General features: G+C 42.3%; 1 protein-coding gene across 1 annotated transcript in view; it reads right to left on the reverse strand.

Annotated features, from left to right (window-relative positions):
* The window catches only part of TAF4B (TATA-box binding protein associated factor 4b), a 191,752-nt gene extending 173,262 nt beyond the window's left edge, over window positions 1-18,490 (reverse strand). The window contains exon 1 of the mRNA XM_063451451.1: window positions 17,986-18,490. Coding sequence (XP_063307521.1) covers window positions 17,986-18,310 — 325 coding nt within the window. The 5' untranslated portion in view covers window positions 18,311-18,490. The remainder of the gene's footprint in view (window positions 1-17,985) is intronic.
* Between the last annotated feature and the right edge of the window lie 3,933 nt (window positions 18,491-22,423).

Raw genomic sequence — 22,423 nt, forward strand, 5'->3', positions numbered from 1 at the left:
TTCTTTGCTGCTGGGAGTTTCAGTAAAGAAAGATAAGCAAATATTTGCCTCCTGCCTTTAATAACATTTAGATTATTCGGTCACTAAGGTTTGAATAATTCCGAATTATACAGCAGAACCTGGTTGATAAATCCATTTGGGTGCTGCAACAATGTCTACCACTGTGGTAATAGGGCGGGAAGAATAATGGCAAACCAGCTAAAACGAAAAGCAATACTAGAATAGACATGTGAACGCATAACAAAGAATGCTTTTCAAGCCCTATATATATATATATACCGTATATACTCGAGTATAAGCCGACCCGAATATAAGCCGAGGCCCCTAATTTTACCCAAAAAAACTGGGAAAACTTATTGACTCGAGTATAAGACTAGGGTGGGAAACGCAGCAGCTACTGGTAAATTTCTAAATAAAATTAGATCCTAAAAAAATTATATTAATTGAATATTTATTTCCAGTGTGTGTATATAATGAATGCAGTGTGTGTATATAATGAATGCAGCGTGTGTGTATGAGTGCAGCGTGTGTGTATGAGTGCAGCGTGTGTGTATGAGTGCAGCGTGTGTGTATGAGTGCAGCGTGTGTGTATGAGTGCAGCGTGTGTGTATGAGTGCAGCGTGTGTGTATGAGTGCAGCGTGTGTGTATGAGTGCAGCGTGTGTGTATGAGTGCAGCGTGTGTGTATGAGTGCAGCGTGTGTGTATGAGTGCAGCGTGTGTGTATGAGTGCAGCGTGTGTGTATGAGTGCAGCGTGTGTGTATGAGTGCAGCGTGTGTGTATGAGTGCAGCGTGTGTGTATGAGTGCAGCGTGTGTGTATGAGTGCAGCGTGTGTGTATGAGTGCAGCGTGTGTGTATGAGTGCAGCGTGTGTATGAGTGCAGCGTGTGTATGAGTGCAGCGTGTGTATGAGTGCAGCGTGTGTATGAGTGCAGCGTGTGTATGAATGCAGTGTGTGTATGAATGCAGTGTGTGTGTATATGAGTGCAGCGTGTGTGTATATGAGTGCAGCGTGTGTGTATATGAGTGCAGCGTGTGTGTATATGAGTGCAGCGTGTGTGTGTATATGAGTGCAGCGTGTGTGTGTATATGAGTGCAGCGTGTGTGTGTATATGAGTGCAGCGTGTGTGTGTGTATATGAGTGCAGCGTGTGTGTATATGAGTGCAGCGTGTGTGTATATGAGTGCAGCGTGTGTGTGTATATGAGTGCAGCGTGTGTGTGTATATGAGTGCAGCGTGTGTGTATATGAGTGCAGCGTGTGTGTATATGAGTGCAGCGTGTGTATGAATGCAGTGTGTGTGTATATGAGTGCAGTGTGTGTGTATATGAGTGCAGCGTGTGTGTATATGAGTGCAGCGTGTGTATGAATGCAGTGTGTGTGTGTATGAGTGCAGTGTGTATGAATGCAGTGTGTATGAATGCAGTGTGCATGAGTGCAGTGTGTATGAATGCAGTGTGTGTGTGTGTATGAGTGCAGTGTGTGTATGAATGCAGTGTGTGTATGAATGAGTGCAGTGTGTGTATGAATGCAGTGTGTGTGTATGAATGCAGTGTGTGTGTATGAGTGCAGTGTGTGCATGAGTGCAGTGTGTGCATGAGTGCAGTGTGTGCATGAGTGCAGTGTGTGCATGAGTGCAGTGTGTGCATGAGTGCAGTGTGTGCATGAATGCAGTGTGTGCGAGTGCAGTGTGTGTGAGTGCAGTGTGTGTGAGTGCAGTGTGTGTGAGTGCAGTGTGTGTGAGTGCAGTGTGTGTGAGTGCAGTGTGTGTGAGTGCAGTGTGTGTGAGTGTGTGAATTGCAGAGCCTTGGGGGGGGCAATTTTATTATTATTTTTTACATTATTTTAATATTTTTTTTTCATTTACTTATTATTTTTTTTATTATTTTCATATTATTTTCATATTTATTTATTATTTGTAATGTTATTTTTTTTTTTTTAAATTATTATTTTATTATTAATTTATTTATTTTTTCGTCCCCCCTCCCTGCTTGATACATGGCAGGGAGGGGGGCTCCTTCCCTGGTGGTCTAGTGGCATTGGCAGTTCAGTGGGGGGAGAGGGGGGCTGGCAGAGCTGTACTTACCGTTCCTGCAGCTCCTGTCAGCTCTCTCCTCCTCCGCGCCGTCCGTGCAGCTCCCTCTGTCAGCTCCCACTGTAAGTCTCGCGAGAGCCGCGGCTCTCGCGAGACTTACACTGGGAGCTGACCGAGGTGCTGAACAGACGGCGCGGAGGAGGAGAGAGCTGACAGGAGCTGCAGGAACGGTAAGTACAGCTCTGCCAGCCCCCCTCTCCCCCAGTCTGTATTATGGCAATGTAAATTGCCATAATACAGACTATTGACTCGAGTATAAGCCGAGTTCCGGTTTTTCAGCACAAAAAATTTGCTGAAAAACTCGGCTTATACTCGAGTATATACGGTATATATATATATCTTACTATTATGATTTGTATAATTTAAATAACAGTGATCAATCCATAAAAAAAAGGAATATTCTGAATTTTTTGACAAACTTAATCTTCCCAAAATCTCACAAGCAGAGATGGTAACTTTAAACAAATAAATAACGGAACAAAAAGTAGTTTGGGCAATTACAAAATTGAAACTAGGTTCAGCGCCGAGCCTGGATGGACTTGTCAACCAATATTACGTTCTATGTCAAAAAGAAATCTCCAAATATTTGTGTGAAACATTAAATGAGGTTTGGCCCCACCAGAGATGCTAGAAGCACAAATAATAAATATATACCTAAAACGAATAAACAAATTCCAGAATGTAGTGATTTTAGACCAATATCTTCACTTCATTCAGATATAACGATATATGCTAAGATCTTAGCAGAAAGATTAAATCATATTTAAAAATGGACATATTTGAAAACAAGAGAAATTTCAATGTATCTTTCCTGGTAAAATATTTTATAAATCAAATCTGGACAGACATAGTAGCCCTGGCCTCAAGAGTCCTACACGACACCATCCCAAGGGACCCGTGGCTGTGGCTACTATCCAAACCGCTAGAGGGTACACCACGAGCTCATAAACTACTGGCCAAACTAGCCTTGGCCACTAGGAGAGCTATAGCCTCCCACTGGGGTGCACCCACAATCCCATCATTCACTGACAAAGAAGAAAATGAACAAAGCCAGGTCAATGGATAGTTTATCAGCGCTCATTCATGACACCACAACACATTGTAACAAAATATGGGATCTGTGGCTCATGGAACCCACCACCGCCACCTAAAAGAAAAAAAAAAAAAGAAAGAAAAAGGGAACCAGATCGATCCGAGCCCAAGTACCATACACCACACTCCTAAACAAATCTACCCCTCTCCCCCCTAAAAGAAATTGAAAGGAAGAGATAGTAAAAGATAATTATTAGCTCTATCAGTACATGAGGGATCACAAATGCTTGCTCCGCTTCTACGCCCCTTGTGAACTAAGTGATTTATGGGATTGATTTTGGTATGAGTGAGAACTGTATCACGGTCGACTTCTGTGGATTAAATTGAAGATACGTGAAGTGATACACTCATCACGGGCGAAGGTCAATCCAGATCTGAGATATGTATTATGCAGTAAGATTATTCAACCTGTACTCTATTCCCTGTCTTTGTAAAATCACATGACTTGGCTAGTCTTAAATGTAGAATCACAATTTGAGTCAACACCGACAAACTACGCAACCCACAGGTCAGGGACGCCTACCCACTCCCCCCTACAACCCCATCGGTAACTCCAAAGTGGGGAACCCCCAAAACACACTATCCTCGAACTGTGTTTATTTTGTTGTGCAGACAATAACAATACATCTTACACTGCCACGACAGCACATGTAAGCACAGTTGGAACATAGAAGTACAGTTGTATGACAGTTTGGTCTTTGCACAGTTTTTTGGATTATATAGATAAACAAGCTATTATAACGCGTTTGTTGCAGGTCACGATAATTTTGCATGTAACGTTGCACAAGGATAAGAGGCAATAGACGTGGTCTGCCTAGAATAATGATAAGCGCTCTATTGAACATGTTGAGGTTAAAAAAGATTAAGTCCCTGGCCTTAGGTCGCCAGGAGCTCTACTAGTACGCTATTAACATGTCTTTCTAAGGACACTAGGAGTTAAACAAGTGAAAGCAAGCTTAGAAACAAGTGAGACAATATTAGATGCTGATAGGGTTAAGCAGTGTGATAGCAAATTATGTTTGGCTTAAGACTGCGATGGCATAAGCTAAAGTGAGCTAGGGCTAACCTTCGCGTTAATGAGGTTGCTAGTTGTTTGTCTAATAAACATTTAGAGAGTATGGTAGCCATTAGAGCCTGGACTGCTTAACATTACAACGTGGCGCCACCTTGTCAGCTGGATGATGATCAAAATAAGCGCAAATCTACACAGCAGCCCAATACAAAAGTAAAAAATAACAGAATTATGCATTCTCGCCTCATCTGTGTCGCCCCTTGTCTGCCCCTATCTAACTTATTAATAAATCAAGCTATATAAAACATATCTCGCTGGGGGGGAGGAACACTAGAACATCAGAGACAGTCAGTCAGTTCCTGCAGGGGTTCGGTACCACCGTAGTGGGTTACAGGAATGTGTGTCAGGCAACCAGTCCGGGCTCAACCGATGCCCACTTGCGGAAAGTACCTGATAGAGGTATGGGAGTCACTGGGTTTTGCAATGTTGCGGCTCGGTTTTGCCATGCTCCCCCGCTGGCTTCGGATATCAAACGGGTCAGGGTTTGGATCCGCGTATGAGGCTCGGTAGGAGCAAGGGAAGTCAGCTCTCCAGCCTCTGGCTGGTTCAAAGGCCGACCTCTTCCTTTTACGGGCCCAGGTTTCCTTTGGTGGAGCTCCGTCCTCTTGGAGAGCTCTCCGGCTCTGTTTGTCCCCGGTGGGTGACTGCGCTTCATGCCGGTTAGCGTTCACGCTGTCGGCGTGGTTCCTGGGTCTCAGAGACGTGTAGCTGCGGTCGGGGGCTTTGGATGCCGCTGGGAGGTGAGTGGGTCGGGTGTGCTGAGTGCTCCAGCACTGGTGCGCGTGTGGGTCAGTGTTGCCGCTCGCGAGGTCTGACTTCGTGCTCTGCCGCCCCAGCCTCCATCCTCGTTTCTGTCTGAGGGCCGCTCTGGGGGCTCTGGGTGGGTGACCGCATAAGAGGCGTCGGGTAGCAGGGCGAAGCCACGCCATTGCCTCTTTCATTACCAGCCTGTAGAGCCAGCTCCTGGTGCTTAGTGTGTTCCATAGGTTGGTGCCCAGTCGGTCATAGAAAGCTAGTGTGTGAGCGGGTGGCTTGACCGGGAGCCTGTTCGTTACAGGCCAGACGTGAGGCGCCATCTTGTGTAGGCCCTGTCCGCCCAGGGCTGACGCCGCCATCTTGTTTGAGCCTCGTGGGTCCCGTTTGTTTGTCGCTTGGTATTGTCGTTTCGCGGGGGTTGTCATCCCCATAGTGGACCGGGATAACCCCCGCCGGTCCAAGGGGGGGGGGATGTAGGGCTTTGCTCTTGTCGCGCTTGTGAGCGGGCTTCGAGTCGGGGGATCGGCCGCCTCCTCCATGCTCTAGGCCCCTCTCAGGATTAGGCCGCATGGCCGGTTCGGGCTTTCCCTTGGCGGTTTGGTACCGGAGTGGTATCATTCTGCTCCGCATGGTGTCCCGGTTCGAGAGCTGGGTAGTTTGTGTCGAGTGCTGCAGTAAATCAGGCAGATTGGGTATTCGTATGCCCTTTGGTGCAGGAGCCCTCACAGGACACGTCCGGCCATCTTGGCTGTCAGGCCCCGCCCCCCCCCCCCCCCCCCTCGAACTGTGTTTAATCCCCTCTCACCCCTTAAATTTTAGTTACTGTTCCTTGTGCCGCAACAAGGAAACATGACCATACGATCAAACTTATTTATATTTGTTTTGGTTTGTTTAAAATGTTTAGAAACTCGTCAGAACAGACTCGCATACGGAAAAATAATGTTGCATTACCAGATAACTACTCTACCTGTATATACCTTTCTGCATCACAATGTATATATATATATATATATATATATATATATTTTTTTTTTTTAATTCTTTATTTTTGTTGTGTATGTTATAGGTAATCAACATTTTGTACCGCTGCGCCCCAACAGCTGCAGCGGGGTTTGACCAACAAATAGTATTAGCATAGTTAAAACAGTTATAACAGTAATTGTCTTGCACAGTTTTTTATATTGTTTGACCTTGTGTGTTGTAGTGTTTCCAGGATGGCTTGTAGAGGTGGCTGCGAGCGTGTGGTGTGGGATCGTGCGGTTTTTAATCTAGATCGGTGTTAGGGTTGTGTCGGTTCGGGCTGTTCAGTATAGAACTATCCTATGATAGCGTGTTGTGTGGTTGTGGAGGGTGGGTAAACTGGCCCGCCTTAGGTGGCACCTCTGACCTAGGGGATGGCAGGGGGAGAGTTGGCCGGTGTGGAGCTGAGCACCTGTCCCGTAGTGCCCCTTTTCCAGGTACTATTAGTTGTGGGGTGGTGGGTCTTTCATGGGGGACTCTCGTGTGTGGTGCGGTAACATATTTAATTAAGAACAACTTGTAACAGTTTCTGGCAGTATACTTCGCAACTTTGCAGGTAGGTATACAGTCTTTCCAGAGTTCAGGTCCCTGGGTGGGTGGCCGTGCCAGCGTCAGGCACGAACGGGTTTATTCAGGAGGGGTTCCATTCATGAGAGTTCGCCCGTCTGTCATCGGTCTCTACGTGAGGCGGTAGACACAGTGCCGTGAGTAAAGTTGGGGCTTCTGAGAGCGATGAGAGTTTGTGTGCTGTCCCTTTATGGTTTACCACCAGTAGCCTGGGGGACATCCAGCGGTATTTGATACCTGCCGATCTCAGCTTGGTTGTGAGAGGTTGTAGAGATCTCCACCACTGCAGGGTGGACCTTGTGAGGTCCTGGTAGAAGGTAAGGTTAGCGCCTTCGAAGGTGAGCGGCGTCTTGCCCTGCAGCGCTGACCAGATGGCGATTTTGTCTTGTGAGTGTGAGTATCGCACTATGGCGTCTTGTACTGCCTTCGCTGGGGCCCTGCTGGGCTTAGGCAGGCGGTATGTTCCATCTAGAGTGACTTTTTTGGCCTGTGCGGCCGGCAAGATGGTGGCCACCAGGCGCCTCATAGTGGGGGAGTTCTTCTGGAGTTACTGAGTCCGGTATGCCCCTTATCTTAAGATGATTTCTTCTTGACCTATCATCCAGTGTGGCTAGGTGTATGGAGAGTTCTTGTTGCATGGTTTGTAAGTGGTGGACGGTTTCTTGTGTAGCATTCATGCCTTGTTTGAGGTCAGCAATATCCCCCTCTGTTGTGTTCACTCTGTCATTGACATTCTGTATATCTGCCTTGATGGCTGCCATGTTAGTTGCCAGTAGGTTTTTGATTTCTCCCACCAAGTTTTGAAAGTCCCTTTGGGTGACTGGAGCTGACCCATCCCCTGCAGTTAGTGCGGTGGGCTCTGTGTGAAGCTGGACGGGCTGTGTATTGGTGTCAGTCTGTGAAGGACTCTCTGGCGTTTCCGCAGCTCTGTTGTACCCAGGCGGAGCCATTTTAGGAGATGGCTGCCGCTGGAGCATATGCCCGATGTGCTGTGCCCCTGATGGTATGTGTGGGGGCGATTTTGGGGGTCTGCGTCCCATCTCGGCGGCTGTTGTGGCCTGCCCTGCCGGCCCCTGCCGTACCTGGTGGTGTGAAGGCGCCGAACAGAGCCGCCAAGTCCAGGCTCTGGGTAGCGTGATAGGCCCCGGTCTTCCTCTCTTTCTTTGGCGCTTTGGCCGCTTGGAAGAACGGCATATGTCATGTCGGGTTCGTGGTCTCTCGGGTGAGTCGCTTGGTCCTGCGGGTATTTAGGGGGTTTTTCTCCCCGTTTGGATCGGAGCTACCGCGACTTGCGTACGCTCCGGTTCAGGCGCAAGCTCCGTCCCCCACAATGTATTTTTGATTTATTTGCACTTTGGCTTTTGCATAAGCCCACGCAATACCTTTTGTGAAACATCTGTGTACATGTCAATTCTGTCAACGTAAAATAAAGAATTTAAAAAAATATATATTTTATAAATAAATATAATACATAAGTTGATTGACCTGGACCAAACAGGCTTTATACATGGTAGATTGGGACCAGACAATATAAGGAAACTTGAATATAATTGCATATGAATCTTAAAAAAAACTGAAGCCATCTTTGTGGCTCTTGATGCAGAAAAAGCAGTTGACAGGGTAGATTGGGACTTTATGTACATCACCCTGTCAAAATACGGCCTAGGCAAATTTGCCTCCAAGGCAATTCGCACTTTATATGCGTATCCATCTGCTAGAATTACCGGCCAAGGATTTCGCTCTGATAAATTTGTTATTTCAACCGGCACCAGACAGGGGTGTCCGTTATCCCCACTGGTGTTTGCATTACTTATCAAACCCTTAGCAATAGCGGGAATCAGAGCAAGTACATGAGATAAATCATAAACATGTAATCTCTTTATATGCTGACGATGTGATAATCATGGAAAAGCCAGAAAAATCATTGAAAGACTTACAAGTCATTATTGCCGAATACAGTGAGATATCCAATTATAAATTAAATATAAAGAAATCTGAATCGATGATCTTCAACATGGTAAAAAATAAGTTGGAGTCAATTGTTGCACTATATCCATTTAAATGGCAACAAATCGATAACTTACTTAGGTATTACCTTATTCACAGATATAAAAAAGTGATTAAATTTAACTATCAAAAAGTTCACATAACTATAATGGAGATCATAGCTAATTGGAAAAATTAATATCTCCTGGCTGGGGAGAATTACGGCCATCAAGATGACTATAGTACCAAAGATTGCTTATATAACGCGTTGTATTCCAATTCAACGCCCCATGTATATAATCAGTCAAATGCAGAGAGTAATAGATTCATTCATCAGAACAAAAAGTTGTGTATTAAAAGATCTGGCACGTTTAACAAATTTTGTAGAGGAGGAATAGCATATCCAGATATTAAGAAATACCAAGAAGCCACTTTATTAGCCCATATGATAAGATGGACGGAGAAGGAAAAAGGTAATAATTGGTCCCAGATAGAGAATTATTCCCTCACTGAAAGAAATATAAATTAAATTCTCTCTTAGAAGGCTGTAATTATTTAAGTGAATTATATGTAGATAATAAATTTGTGGAGTTTGATTATTTAAGGAAAAGATATAATGTTTCAACCAGATTCTGGTTAGATTACAATAGTTTAAAGACTAGATTATTAACTTCTAGTTCCATTTGAATAGTTTTTTAGGCAGCTGACTCCATGTGAAAAGCTAATTCTTTCTAAAAATAAATTACCTTTGGTTTCAAATTGTTTTAGCTTAATAAGAGATATAAAACAGGAATCAAATCCCTAAAAATAAGACTATGGGAAGAAGATCTAGACCTATCATGGCCCATAGAAACTTGGCAGGGGGCATTTTCAATAACGGATAGGCTCATTAAATATGTCACATACAGGGAGATCTATTTTAAAACATTGAACAGATGGTATTTGGTACCAATAAAATTATGGAGAATTAAAAAAGACAACACACATAAATACTGCTGGAAAGGCTGTGGGCAAATTGAGTCACAATTACATATGTGGTGGCCCTGCCCTCTAATACAAATATACTGGAACAAAGTTCTTGTCTGGGTGTTTCGTATAATAGGCCAAAAGATGCAAATGGGCCCTGAATTAGTTATGTTTTATATTTTTCCCGAAAATATCTCACTAGATGTTAAAGGACCACTATAGGCACCCAGACCACGTCAGCTCAATGAAGTGGTCTGGGTGCCATGTCCATCTAGGGTTAACCCTGCCTGCTGTAAACATAGCAGTTTCAGAGAAACTGCTATGTTCACATATGGGTTAATCCAGCCTCTAGTGGCTGTCTCATTGACAGCCGCTAGAGGCGCTTCCGCGCTTCTCACTGTGATTTCCACAGTGAGAAGACACCAGCGTCCATAGGAAAGCATTGAGAATGCATTCCTATGGACTGGCTGAATGCATGCGTGGCACGCATTCAGCCGATGATGGCCAAAGGAGGAGAAGAGTCCCCGGCGCTGGAGAAAGGCAAGTGTTTAACCCCCTTCCTCTCCATTCAGCCCAGCGGGAGTGGGACTCTGAGGGTGGGGGCACCCTCAGGGCACTATAGTGCCAGGAAAACAAGTTTGTTTTCCTGGCACGATAGTGGTCCTTTAAGAGTATTTTACTGCAGGACATAATGGCAGCTAAATGGCTTATATTATTAAAGTGGAAGGGGGAAAGACTGCCCTCATGGGCTGATATTTAAACTTTTATGCAGAGAGATCTTTAGAACTAAACTATAAAAATGAGTGGATATAATATGTCCCCAAATATAAATTGTCCATATCAGATAAAAACTCATTAAACTGTGGACTAACTGACCTGTAATAGCATGTAAGATAGCTTATCTCACCGGCCCTTCTCCTCATCACAATTCTCTGAACTGTGTGTAGAATGTGTGTGTTTCTTAGTTAAGTTAGATATGTTCTTAAAGTACACATGTTTTAGAGATACAATTGAGTATCTAGTAGCTAGAGCTGATGACATTTATTTAAATGGAGAATTACTATGGAAATTGAATTATAGATACAATGAATTGTTCCATAAACTTCCAGTTGATGAAGGTTGTTTGATGCTCCTCTTTGATGTGTACTTTGTGTTTATACAACAAGAAGAATGTATTTAATAAAAAAAAAAAAAAAAACTAAAGTAGAAATCGCCAAGACATTGAGCTTGCAAGGATGGGCTGATGCAAGTACCATCAACTTGCAGGGAGAACGAAAGAGGATTTACCTAGGTGGCCTGTGTACTCCCATATCTTAGCTCAAACAGTCCTTATACTGTAAGCAGACAGTGATCACACCTACATGACCTCTTTTAGACCCATATCACTTCTGAACATTGACCTGAAGATTTTGTCTGGGTTATTGGCCACCCATCTCCAGATCTTCCTCCTCCCACATTGTCTCAACATGAGATAGGGTTTTGTCCATGGGCAACACCAGGCAGTGGGAGTGTTGCAGGTTCTGGAGACAGAAGCTTGATCTTCGTCCCTCTCTGACAAGTTTAGATGTCGAAAGGGCATTTGTCATGGTGGCCTGGTTGCATTTAGCAAAGGTTCTTAAGCTTTGCTACTTCGGATCCACATTTATTGCATTTATACAAACCCTACAGAATAGGCCCCGGACTTATGTAACAATTTGTATTCCCCATACTTCATACTAGAGAGGGAGATGAGACAGGGTTGCCGCTATCACCTCTCCTGGTTAATATTGCACTAGATCCACTCCTCAGAGCCATAGAATAACACCCTGACTAAACAGGTAGTTCAATAGGTAACTATTACTGGTTTCAGCTTTTGCTGTTACTTACTGTAGTTCCACCACTCCCTACATTCAGCTTACTAACATACTACTGCCAAACAGCTAAATTTGCAATAAACTGGACTAAACCAAAAACCCTTTAACTGGGCCAGGGTTCTCAGTCCCCTGCACTAAAATACCTCAATATATCTCCATTTTAACCAACACGTATATTAAAATCCATATTTGACCAAGTGAATAGGTGGCAATCTCTTCCTTATGGGAAGAATCAACTTTTACAAGATACCGGTTGTAAGTCTTCTAAAACTACTATATGTGCTTACTCTCTTGCTATCCAAGAAGGACGAGAAGACCTTTAACAAAAATGTTAGACAACTTCTTTGGAATAACCACCCAGCTAGTACAAGCTTATCTAAATTATACCAAATTAATTATTAAGTAGGTTAAAACTAATCCAATGCACACATATATAGTCCATCCTCCAAAAACACACAATGGACTGACTGAGAAACCACTCACGCTTCATCACAACAAACCTGGAGAAAGCACTAGCACAGCCATAGCACTATCAACTTTACAACACTGCCCTCATTATTTAATACTCCTCCACATACTCCAAAATCCACTTTTAGTGACTACAATAAAAGCATGGAAGTAGGCGATATGGAAACTAGACGCTCACTCAATAAAATCAAAACGTCTTCCTCTATGTAACCAAATGTTTCAGGGAGGTGAGGCTGGCCATCAAATGGCTATAACACACTACACCATTTCATTAATAAGTCAACAAAAATCCATATATTCCTTTTTAGAGCTGAGAGATTGTCATGCTTACCTGCAACTCCGCTCTTACATCTCCCAAACTCTAAAGGATCTCACTGACACCGATTGATACAACTCTTCTCAACCACATCCTCCTTACCACAGCCACTCCTACCTACACTACATCCACAGCGCTCTCATTCAACACATGAGTAACTAGTATTTCTCAATAGCAGGTACACTTTCCCACACTCACAATCAAAGACATTTTGAATGCACACTTAATGTCTAATCAAACTACTGCCAATGTCTTCCTACCAGGAAAATGAGTCTTAAAATGCTTCACTAGATATACTCCGTTCCTGCCTAATTATGTTCAATGAACCAGAAATGCAACGCAAAAAAGTTTTGAATCAGGGTTAACAAATTTGTTTGGAATCTAGGAGCCAGCTATAAAAGTTGGGAGCCAGTCATTTTCAATGAGAAAAATACAATTCTAAAAGGGACATTATAGTCACCAGAACAATTAGAGCTTGATACAGTTGTTCTGGGGTCTATAGCCTGTCCCTGCAAGCTTTTCAGTGTAAACACTGCCTTTTCCGCGAAAAGGCAGGGTTTACATTGCTGCTTAGTAACACCTTTAGTGACAGTCACTCGGACGGCCACTAGAGATTCCTGGGTCACTGCTGCAGTGTGCAGCACTCACGTTCAGTGTCTCCAAGCTCTGCATGGAGGTGCTGAATGTTCCTTGTTTCTTTAATTCAAAGCATCTCTATGAGGAGATGCGGATTGGCGCATTTGCTGCGCATGCACAAAATCCTCCAAATGCTTTCCCAAGGGAAAGCATTGGCTTAGCAGAGATCATAAAGATTGATAATCTCAGCCATGGAGGTGGGACCAGCCGCGGCGAAACTGGCATGGCGTGGGAAAAAAGGTGAGTAAAAACGGTTTCCTCATGCGATCAGAGGGGGCAGGTATCTTATTGCACAAAAACACTGACAGGCTCACACGCGCACACACACACACTCTGACAGGCTCACACACACTCACATTTTTGTTTTAAATGAAACCCACTCAGCCTCCCTACCTTTGGGAGAACTTAGTGGATCTTTCCCTGGGGTCCAGTGTGGCTGCTCTCTTCCTGCCTCCGCCAGCCGCCTCCATGCTTCCCAGGCCAGACAGCTCCAATACTTCCTGCGGCGGTGGCCTCTGCCTTCAAAGCTCCCTCAGCGGCCACATTAACTAAAGAGCTGGCAAATCCCAGTAGCCAGGGATTAAATTTCTAGATGCCGTGGCGATCTGGCGCCTGGGATTTGTCTATTCCTGTTTTAGATGTTCTGCTGAAATCGCAAACATTCACCACTGTATCACCAGTGTATAAAATTGGGAAGACTAGATGTGCCGAATGGTTCTTATCTGCCGTCACAATCTATGTTTCTATCTTGGAATGTCCAGTGAATTGTAAATTCTTGGAGGAAATTTCACATTATAAACTACACACAATCTGCCAAATCTCCCTCTTAGACCAAAAAGAAATTCAGTACCATATGGGCGGCAGTGGGACACAAGACCATATCACAGGTCTGTAGCCCATCTGACTACCTCTTGTCACTCTTATAAGAAGCCTCCTTTCCAAGACAGAGTCGAGACACACATAGCAATTATGCTGTTCCGAGAGGTTATAGTTTTGGTGGGACGAAAAATCCCACCAGGGGTGCTCAAATGATAGATTCCCAGATGCTGTAAAACTACAACTCCCATGATGCTTTGCATGCCTTTAGAATGACGAAGCATCACGGAAGCTGTAGTTTTAAAAACAGCTGTGGGTCTACCTTTTGGGCACCCCTTGTCTAGCGCATCACTCTAAAATTATATCACCTTCCTACTTTCCTTTCACCCAGTTATCCCCCCTCCATCTCCCTCTCTATTTTATTCCTCAAAATTGCAAATTTAAAATGAGAATGTTGTTTAACTAAACTACCTATGAGTATCATTGTAAATGTGATTGTGTTGTAACTTTGAAACAGGTGGGAAAGCAGGTACGGCTTAATAAATTAAGAGAGCGAGGGGGTGGATAATAAGCTTCCCCTTGCATAAGTCACCTATGTAACGGGTGCAACTAGCCCCGGCATACAAGTGCCAATATCTCTGTATGAGTATTGTTTCAATCTGAAACACTTAACATACATATTCCTCCCACCAGGATCACTGCAAATCACTGAAGTGGACATGGTGGTTGGAGTAACCCTTTAAAATTTATTAGAAAGCACAACATGGGGGACTCATGAAAATATGAAGCTGTTCAGGTTGCGGTTAAGGACTCACCACCATTCCTTGTGGACATGCAAGACACAGGAGTGTGCAGTCAGGCTGCATTGGCTTTCATTAAATAATCACTCCAGTCCCCTCAATCGCCAAGGGTTGCCATTTTGTTCTCCTACGTTTATGTGTGCGATTTGCACTTCTGTGGGATTCTTTTAAATGATGGATTGTGGGTAAATTAGCTTAGCAACTGAAATAGAACCTTACTTAAGCTCCACCCAAAAGATCACACTTTCCATAAGAAAAGGTAGTTCTAACTTATGTAAACCAAAAAAAAAAAAAAAATCAAGGTGAATACAAGAAACAGAGGGCAACATAGACTGGCAAAATATATATATATATCTCCTACAAAATGACATTGCGGTTTTAAAGGTAGCAGATTGTGCTTTTAAGTGTTCCTTTTTGTGTTTCTCAATTTCTTGTGTTGAAACTCACCAGATTTTTTTTATTTTTTTTTAGTCTATACATAAGAAAACTATGTGATCTTTGGCAATGGGCAGAGCTTAAACAAAGTTTAATTTCAGATGCTAAGCGGATTTACCCACAATCCATCAGTGAAAAGAAACTCACAGAAGGGCAAACTGCAGACTTCATGGACAGAGAAGAGCAAAATGGAGGCACCCAGGTATTGCGATCTAGCATAAGGAAGATATAGATATAGATATAGATAGAGATTTGTATATCGCATATATCTATCTCTCTGTTTTTTTTTCATAACGATTTTGTTTTGTTTTTTTAAGTAAAGGACAGGAACAGACTGAAAGCAGTCTGGGCCCTTTGGCAAACATAGGACTAGATTTTATATTTGTTACCTTTGGATAACTTAAAATTATTTATTTCCGAATATTACTATATATATATGTATTAAAAAAAATTTAAAACTGTAAACAGTGCTCAAAATATTGAAACACTTTGAAAGTTTACCCAAAAATATCAAGTCAAGGCCATAGTCCCTGGGCTTCTTTTGAATCCAGTAGAACACACAAACACACCTGCACAGTATGAGGACATATCAAAGAAGCATCAAATTGGCAGATTGTGGAAATTGTTGCACTTGAGTTTAAAGGATTTTTCTTTAAATTTTGTTTCCCATTTAAGAATGGGGAGCTGAATATAAACCTGCAAAGGAACACATCTAACTTTAAAATATTTATGTGTCCAACTTGTCTGGTTACAACTACATGTCTGTTCGTCCACCCATTGAAAAGCGCTGCGGAATTTGATGGCGCTATATAAATAACATAATAATAATGTAATTTGAGAGAAGATTAAATCAGAGACCATAAAATTATAAAACATTGAGTGATTGAGCTACAGTCACTTATCCGGAAATTATACCACTTAAAGAATCACTAAAGACAATGAAGTGGTATGGGTAAAGTGGCACTTTTGTTTTAGCCTTTCGGTGTAAAATAATATATAGCAATGTTCTGATTGAAGGGTTACACATGCCATTAGTGTCTGTCTTCCCGACAGCCACTACAGGAGCTTGCAACGCAATGACTGATTTCACTTTGGAGATGTGTCATACATCATCATCAAATGCAGCTCATTGGAGGAATTGGATTCAGTGCTTACCTATGAGAAGCATGTGATTGGCTGCACATCACACATGCACATGATTAGACTGAACGATCATTGCGGAAGTGATGCCTCCAGGATGCAGTAGCAGAGCAGGCAGCAGCACTAAGTAAGTCACTCTGCGCTTGACAACAAGTAATACTTTTTTTTTTTAAACAGATCAAAAGGGGGAAGAGGGCTTGAATCTAAATATGAACTAGAACCCCAAGTGTTAGGAATGTAGGTATAAATTTTCCTTTTAAAAGATTGAAAACTATAATTGGTGATAAACCTGTTTTCATGTGGTGCTCCATTTTAATGTATTTGCACATTAACAGGAACACAATAGTGTTAGGGATACAAATATGTATTCCGAATGCTATAGTGCTCTAGTCACAGTTACCAATAGTGAAGCATTGGGAAACTAACGTGAATGCTCAGCAAAAAAATGTGCTGCACCAATCAGATGGTCTTCTGAGATCATTTAAATAAAAGTTTTACTCTGTTATTACAGAACTGCCTCTAATCGCTGTCATATTGACAGCCACTAGAGACAGGAAACCCTCCAATGTGAACATTGCCATTCCTGCAGCGTGTCTTTAAAGGGACTCTCCAGTGCCAGGAAAACAAACAGTTTTCCTGGCACTGCAGGTCCTCTCTCCCTCCCACGCCCCTATCCCAAGTTGCTTAAGGGGTTAAAACCCCTTCAGTGACTTACCTGTATCCAGCACCTATTTCCCTCGGTGCTGGGTCAGGGTCCGCCCACACTCCTCCCCCGCCGACGTCATCTGGCAGGGGATACCTATTGAGCATGCGCGGCTGCCGGCCGGGGGAGACCTAATGCTGCGCACGCGCATTAGACCTCCCTATAGGAAAGCATTGAAACATGCTTTCAATGCTTTCCTATAGGGATTTCAGTGATGCTGGAGGTCCTCACATAGCGTGAGGACGTCCAGCGACGCTATAGCACACTTTTCATGTGCTATAAACACAGAAGTGGCGTCTAGTGGCTGTCTAGTAGACAGCCACTAGAGTTGGAGTTAACCCTGCAAGGTAAGTATTGCAGTTTATGAAAACTTTAATAATTACACTTGCAGGGTTAAGGGTAGTGGGAGTTGGCACCCAGACCACTCTAATGGGCAGAAGTGGTCTGGGTGCCTGGAGTGTCCCTTTAAGGATTTAGCAATTGACATCACAATTCGAATGAACTTGAGCACATCCCGGCCTGACTGGAGAATCATTGTCTATGCTGCCAGATATATATATTATTATTTTTTTTTTTTTTTTAATGCACCGCTTACAATTTTGTTGACCCTTTCTATAATATCCATATCTATTAGAATGGAAATCACTTCATTCAGATTACTCTGGTTTCCAAGTACGTCTTAAGGATGTTACCATTACCCAATATAATTGTACTCATTTTATCTACGACGAAGGGCTGAATCAGCCCTGTCAGAAATTGAACCTGCGATCCCCAAGGGTTGAACAGATTCTACCGATAGATATATTTTCTAAAGACAGAATATTATGTCAGAAGATAATAGGCAAATAAAATGAGGCTTTCCTGCTGTTGAGCCAATTACCGCTCAGCATTCCAATGCACAGTAAGTAAGAACAGGTTGTTTAATCTATCTAGTGATGCTGAATGCCATTGGTGCCCAAAATCTTGAGTAGGTTTAAAACCAAACATTATAAAAAAAAAAAATGCTAAGACAATTGATAATTATGATAAATACATTTGATTTTCGTAACAGGTGATTTCACATCACTTAATTTTATCATTTACCATTTTAACTCCACATAGATTAAAACAATCATGGCACAAACATGAAAACAAAACAATAACAAAAACCTCACTTTTGTAGAATTCGAAAACTCCACTTGAAAGTGGGATAACATTAAAAAAAAAAAAAAAGTATATCAGTTATAAAATGTAACCATCAATTTCCCCCAAACTTCTTTCACTTACCTGGAGGGATCTGGAAGTTGGCAGGTAACTGTATGGTAGTGGTTTGGGCAGATTTAGGCGGTGCTGCTTGCTGTGGCACAGACATCCTAGGACCCCCTGTCACTGTGGCAATGTGACTGGTCACGGGGATCACCTTGGTACCTAGAGGGGCAGACAGGGCAGCGGGCTGGGATACAGGGAGCACACTGACAGTCGCTGGGGGTTTGGCAGCCGCTTGCAGAGCTGTAATAGTGGGGTCAGTGCTCTTGACGACCCCCACTAAGGGAGCCCCCGGACCTGCCAGCGTTCCAGCCGGAGCCACAACTGGGGCTTGGTTCGCTTGCATTGTAAACAATAGCTGATAAGCAGCAACTCAGTCCCAGCATTATCTGTGAGCCCGAGCAGCGTGGCTTTACCGAGCAGAGCTGCTTTATTATAGCGTGTGCGTTACACTGTCTGACAGGGAGAGGACACACATCATGTCTGTTTACTATACGGCCAACACTTCTCTGTATCGCAATGCCTGCCTTCCCGTACACTGTGCTCCCAGAGGTCCCCCATTTACACTGTCATTCTCTCAGCCAGCAGCGTGCTGGACCTGGAGCCATGTTTATATCGGCAATGGAGCCACGCATGCGCAGAGCGCCCGGCGTGCCACCTTGCCAGTGACTCATGTTACAGCCCTGCCATGCTGCCTGTGCCGCATTATTACTAATACTTATTGGGGAGGTACATACACAGTACAATGACAGTCATAAAACATTACATTTAAAAACAGTCATAGTACCCAAGTCGGCATGAGGAAGCACGTGTCCTAAATTAATCAGAGGTTATATTGCTGTGTTAGAAGGCACGAGTTAGGCATTTAGTTGGGGATATAGGGAAAAGTGCACAATGTAAATTTATCTCCAAATTAATTTATAAAAAGAAAAAAAAAGTTTTCATTAAATCTTTAGTCTAATTCCTCCCACTTTTGCAATATGCTCACTTGCAGTCCCTTTGTCAGTTTTCCACTATTTCCAGTTTACAGGTTTATTCCAAGTGCCATGACTGCTTGAGGAGTGAAACCTGAAAAGTGGGGGAGGCAGGACCACCAGTTGGGCATGTCCCAAACTGGGTCCTGTATTGCGTCCCGGGTTTGTTACTTGGTGTCACACTTTTTGGGATAGATAGTCTTGTGTCACTTCCACTCACATTTTGCGTTGCACATGTTGCGCATGGACGAAACAATCCCCGTCTAAGGATATATGATGATGTAGTCACCGCAGGTGCAGTATGCAGGGCCTATGTGGAAGTAAATACAGAAAGAAAAAGGAAAGGAAGCTCCAATGGTGAAGTAAGTACAAATGGAAGGTCAGATGGGTAAGTAAAGTATTTACTCACATTTGCCAGAGCAGAACCTGCTCTAGTGTAAACAGCGTTGGTGGTATAATCCCCACCTGAGGATGTGATGGTGCCAGGAAGCAATATATGGATAAATAAAAAGGTATATAAAAGTATAATATAAACTATTGATTTACCAAACAAAAACAATAAAAACAGTGATAAAATACTTAACCCCTTAGATGAGAAATCGAATCAAAGTGAAATAGGTTGAGAGCTGCATGCAGCTTCATAACGGTATAACTTTGTATCACTAACATTGCACAGACACCCAGATAGCCTGAAATGCCTCGCAGGGAATTCCGGCAAGAGTTCTACAAAAGTCCTACCACCTCGACTGTACTAGGGGTTAACAAGATATGCATAGCAGCTGTGAATATATTGCGCACTCAATATCTTATGCAGTCTCCTATTAACTAAAACTCTCTACCCTGGAATTTCTGACGTACACCCGTTATAAGATTGGTGAATTGTACTCATGTCATGTTTTTGCTTGTTATAACTTTGTATCACTAACATTGCATAGACACCCAGATAGCCTGAAATGTCTCGCAGGGAATCCCAGCAAGAGTTCTACAAAAGTCCTACCACCTCGACTGTACTAGGAGTTAACAAGATATGTATAGCAGCTGTGAATATATTGCGCACTCAATATCTTATGCAGTCTCCTATTAACTAAAACTCTTTACCCTGGAATTTCTGATGTACACCCGTTATAAGATTGGGGAATTGTACTCATGTCATGTTTTTGCTTGTTATTGTTGTAATACCTCTTGCTATGCTATCCAAAATAAAAATAAAGATTGTCTACAAAAAAAAAAAAATACTTAACCCCTTAAGACCGCAGCCAAATGTACAAGTTGTGATCCAAAAAAACCGTAAACAAAACCTGGCATTTGCGCTACATGTCTGTCCAACCGTAATTCACCTCTTTCATATTAAATGCACCCACACTTATTATATATAATTTTATTCAGGGGAAACAGGGCTTTTGTTTAACATCAAATATTTAGGTATGGAACATAATTTAATATGAAAAAAATATTACAAAAATTAGAGAAAATATGATTTTTTTAAATTTTTTTAGTTCTACGTGACATTCTAACTGTGAATGTCATAATACTGTTTGCTTTTACTGCAATACAATACACATATTTGTATTCAGCGATGTCTCACGTGTAAAACAGTACCCCCTATGTACAGGTTTTATGGTGTTTTGGGAAGTTACAGGGTCAAATATAGCGTGTTACATATTTCAGTTTTTTCACATTGAAATTCGCCAGATTGGTTACGTTGCCTTTGAGACCATATGGTAGCCCAGAAATAAGAATTACCCCCATGATGGCATACCATTTGCAAAAGTAGACAACCCAAGGTATTGCAAATGGAGTATGTCCAGTCTTTTTTAGTAGCCACTTGGTCACAAACACTGGCCAAAGTTAGTGTTAATATTTGAAAATGCAAAAAACTAATTTGAATGCAAATTTTGGCCAGTGTTTGTGACTAAGTGGCTACTAAAAAAAAAACCATACCCTATTTGCAATACCCTGGGTTGTCTACTATTGCAAATGGTATGCCATCATGGAGATAATTTTCATTCCTGGGCTACCATACGGTCTCAAAGGCAACCTGGCGAATTTTAATGTGAAAAAACTGAAACGCAAACCTTATATTTGACTCTGTAACTTTTGAAAACACCATAAAACCTGTACATGAGGGGTACTGTTATACTCAGGAGACTTCGCTGAACACAAATATTAGTGTTTCAAAACAGTAAAACGTATCACAACAATTATGTCGTCAGTGTAAGTGCCATTTGTGTGTGAAAAATGCAAAAAATGTCACTGTCACTGACGATATCGTCGTTGTAATATATTTTACTGTTTTGAAACACTAATATTTGTGTTCAGCGAAGTCTTCCGAGTAAAACAGTACCCCCCATGTACAGGTTTTATGGTGTCTTGGAAAGTTACAGGGTTAAATATAGTGCTAGCAAATTAAATTCCCTAAAGTTTCAGCATGGGTTGTCAGGCAGGTCCCGCTAATTGTAATTAATAAAAGGACCTAATTATGTAAAATTATTACATAAATATATGCGTAGAATTATTATATATATAGGTGTGTATATATATGTGTGTGCATATATATGTATATAATTTTTTTCATTATTTTTATTTATATATAGGTATATATTTAGTGATATATACGTATATACTTATGTATATAGATATATATATTATTTCGTTCTACATGTATTTTGATATCAATATATATATATATTAATTTTAAAATACAGTTAGAACGAAATTTCGCATGTTTATATATTTTTTATCTATTTATTTTGTATTATTTTTTTTATTTAATTTTTTTTTTTTTTTTAAATTCTTTATTTTTGCACACGATGGGTAAGGCAAGATTCATACAGCTTGGAGGCTTGCGCAGAAGCCAAAATATACACAAACAGTTTCGTAAATGCGACAATGCAACAACAGCATGTAGCACAAGCCACCTTGATAATTCTATTCAACCTGCCCCCCATCGGGGGTTTTTAATAGTGTATATAGCATAAGTATCAAAATTCCTCACTTTTGCCCGAGGGTGTCATAATAAGAACGGTGCTATTGTGTGTCCTGCTTATAAGCCTCAGTGGAAGAGATCGGTCTGTGGAAAACAGTCTTAACGACAGCTGTCCCCCAGACACGCTTATCCCTAGTTTCCGTGGCGCCGGATCCCCATCGGGGATTTGGATTTATGCTGTACTTTTTGGCTGTTGTCTTCCATCATCTATTCGAATAAAGGGCCAGGAATGTAAGGTAACGTGTCCGGTTAGCGTGAAACCACATTAGTGATACAAGAGGTCACCTAATAGCCATAGCCAAACCATCCCGAGCTTCCCCGTACAGGTCGTCACAGTCAGCTGCCTCTAGTTGGAGGAAGTGTATATGACTCGGGGAATTACCCATTATCCCACAAGGTGTCTGGCAGGAAAAAGGCATCCAGAGAATATGGTATCTCCGCATTCCCCTATCGCACCGATCGTATCTGAGGAGATGTTGGGTATACAGGCAAATTGAGG

The sequence above is a fragment of the Pelobates fuscus genome, chromosome 4 (genome assembly GCF_036172605.1).
Source record: "Pelobates fuscus isolate aPelFus1 chromosome 4, aPelFus1.pri, whole genome shotgun sequence".
Taxonomy (NCBI): domain Eukaryota; kingdom Metazoa; phylum Chordata; class Amphibia; order Anura; family Pelobatidae; genus Pelobates; species Pelobates fuscus.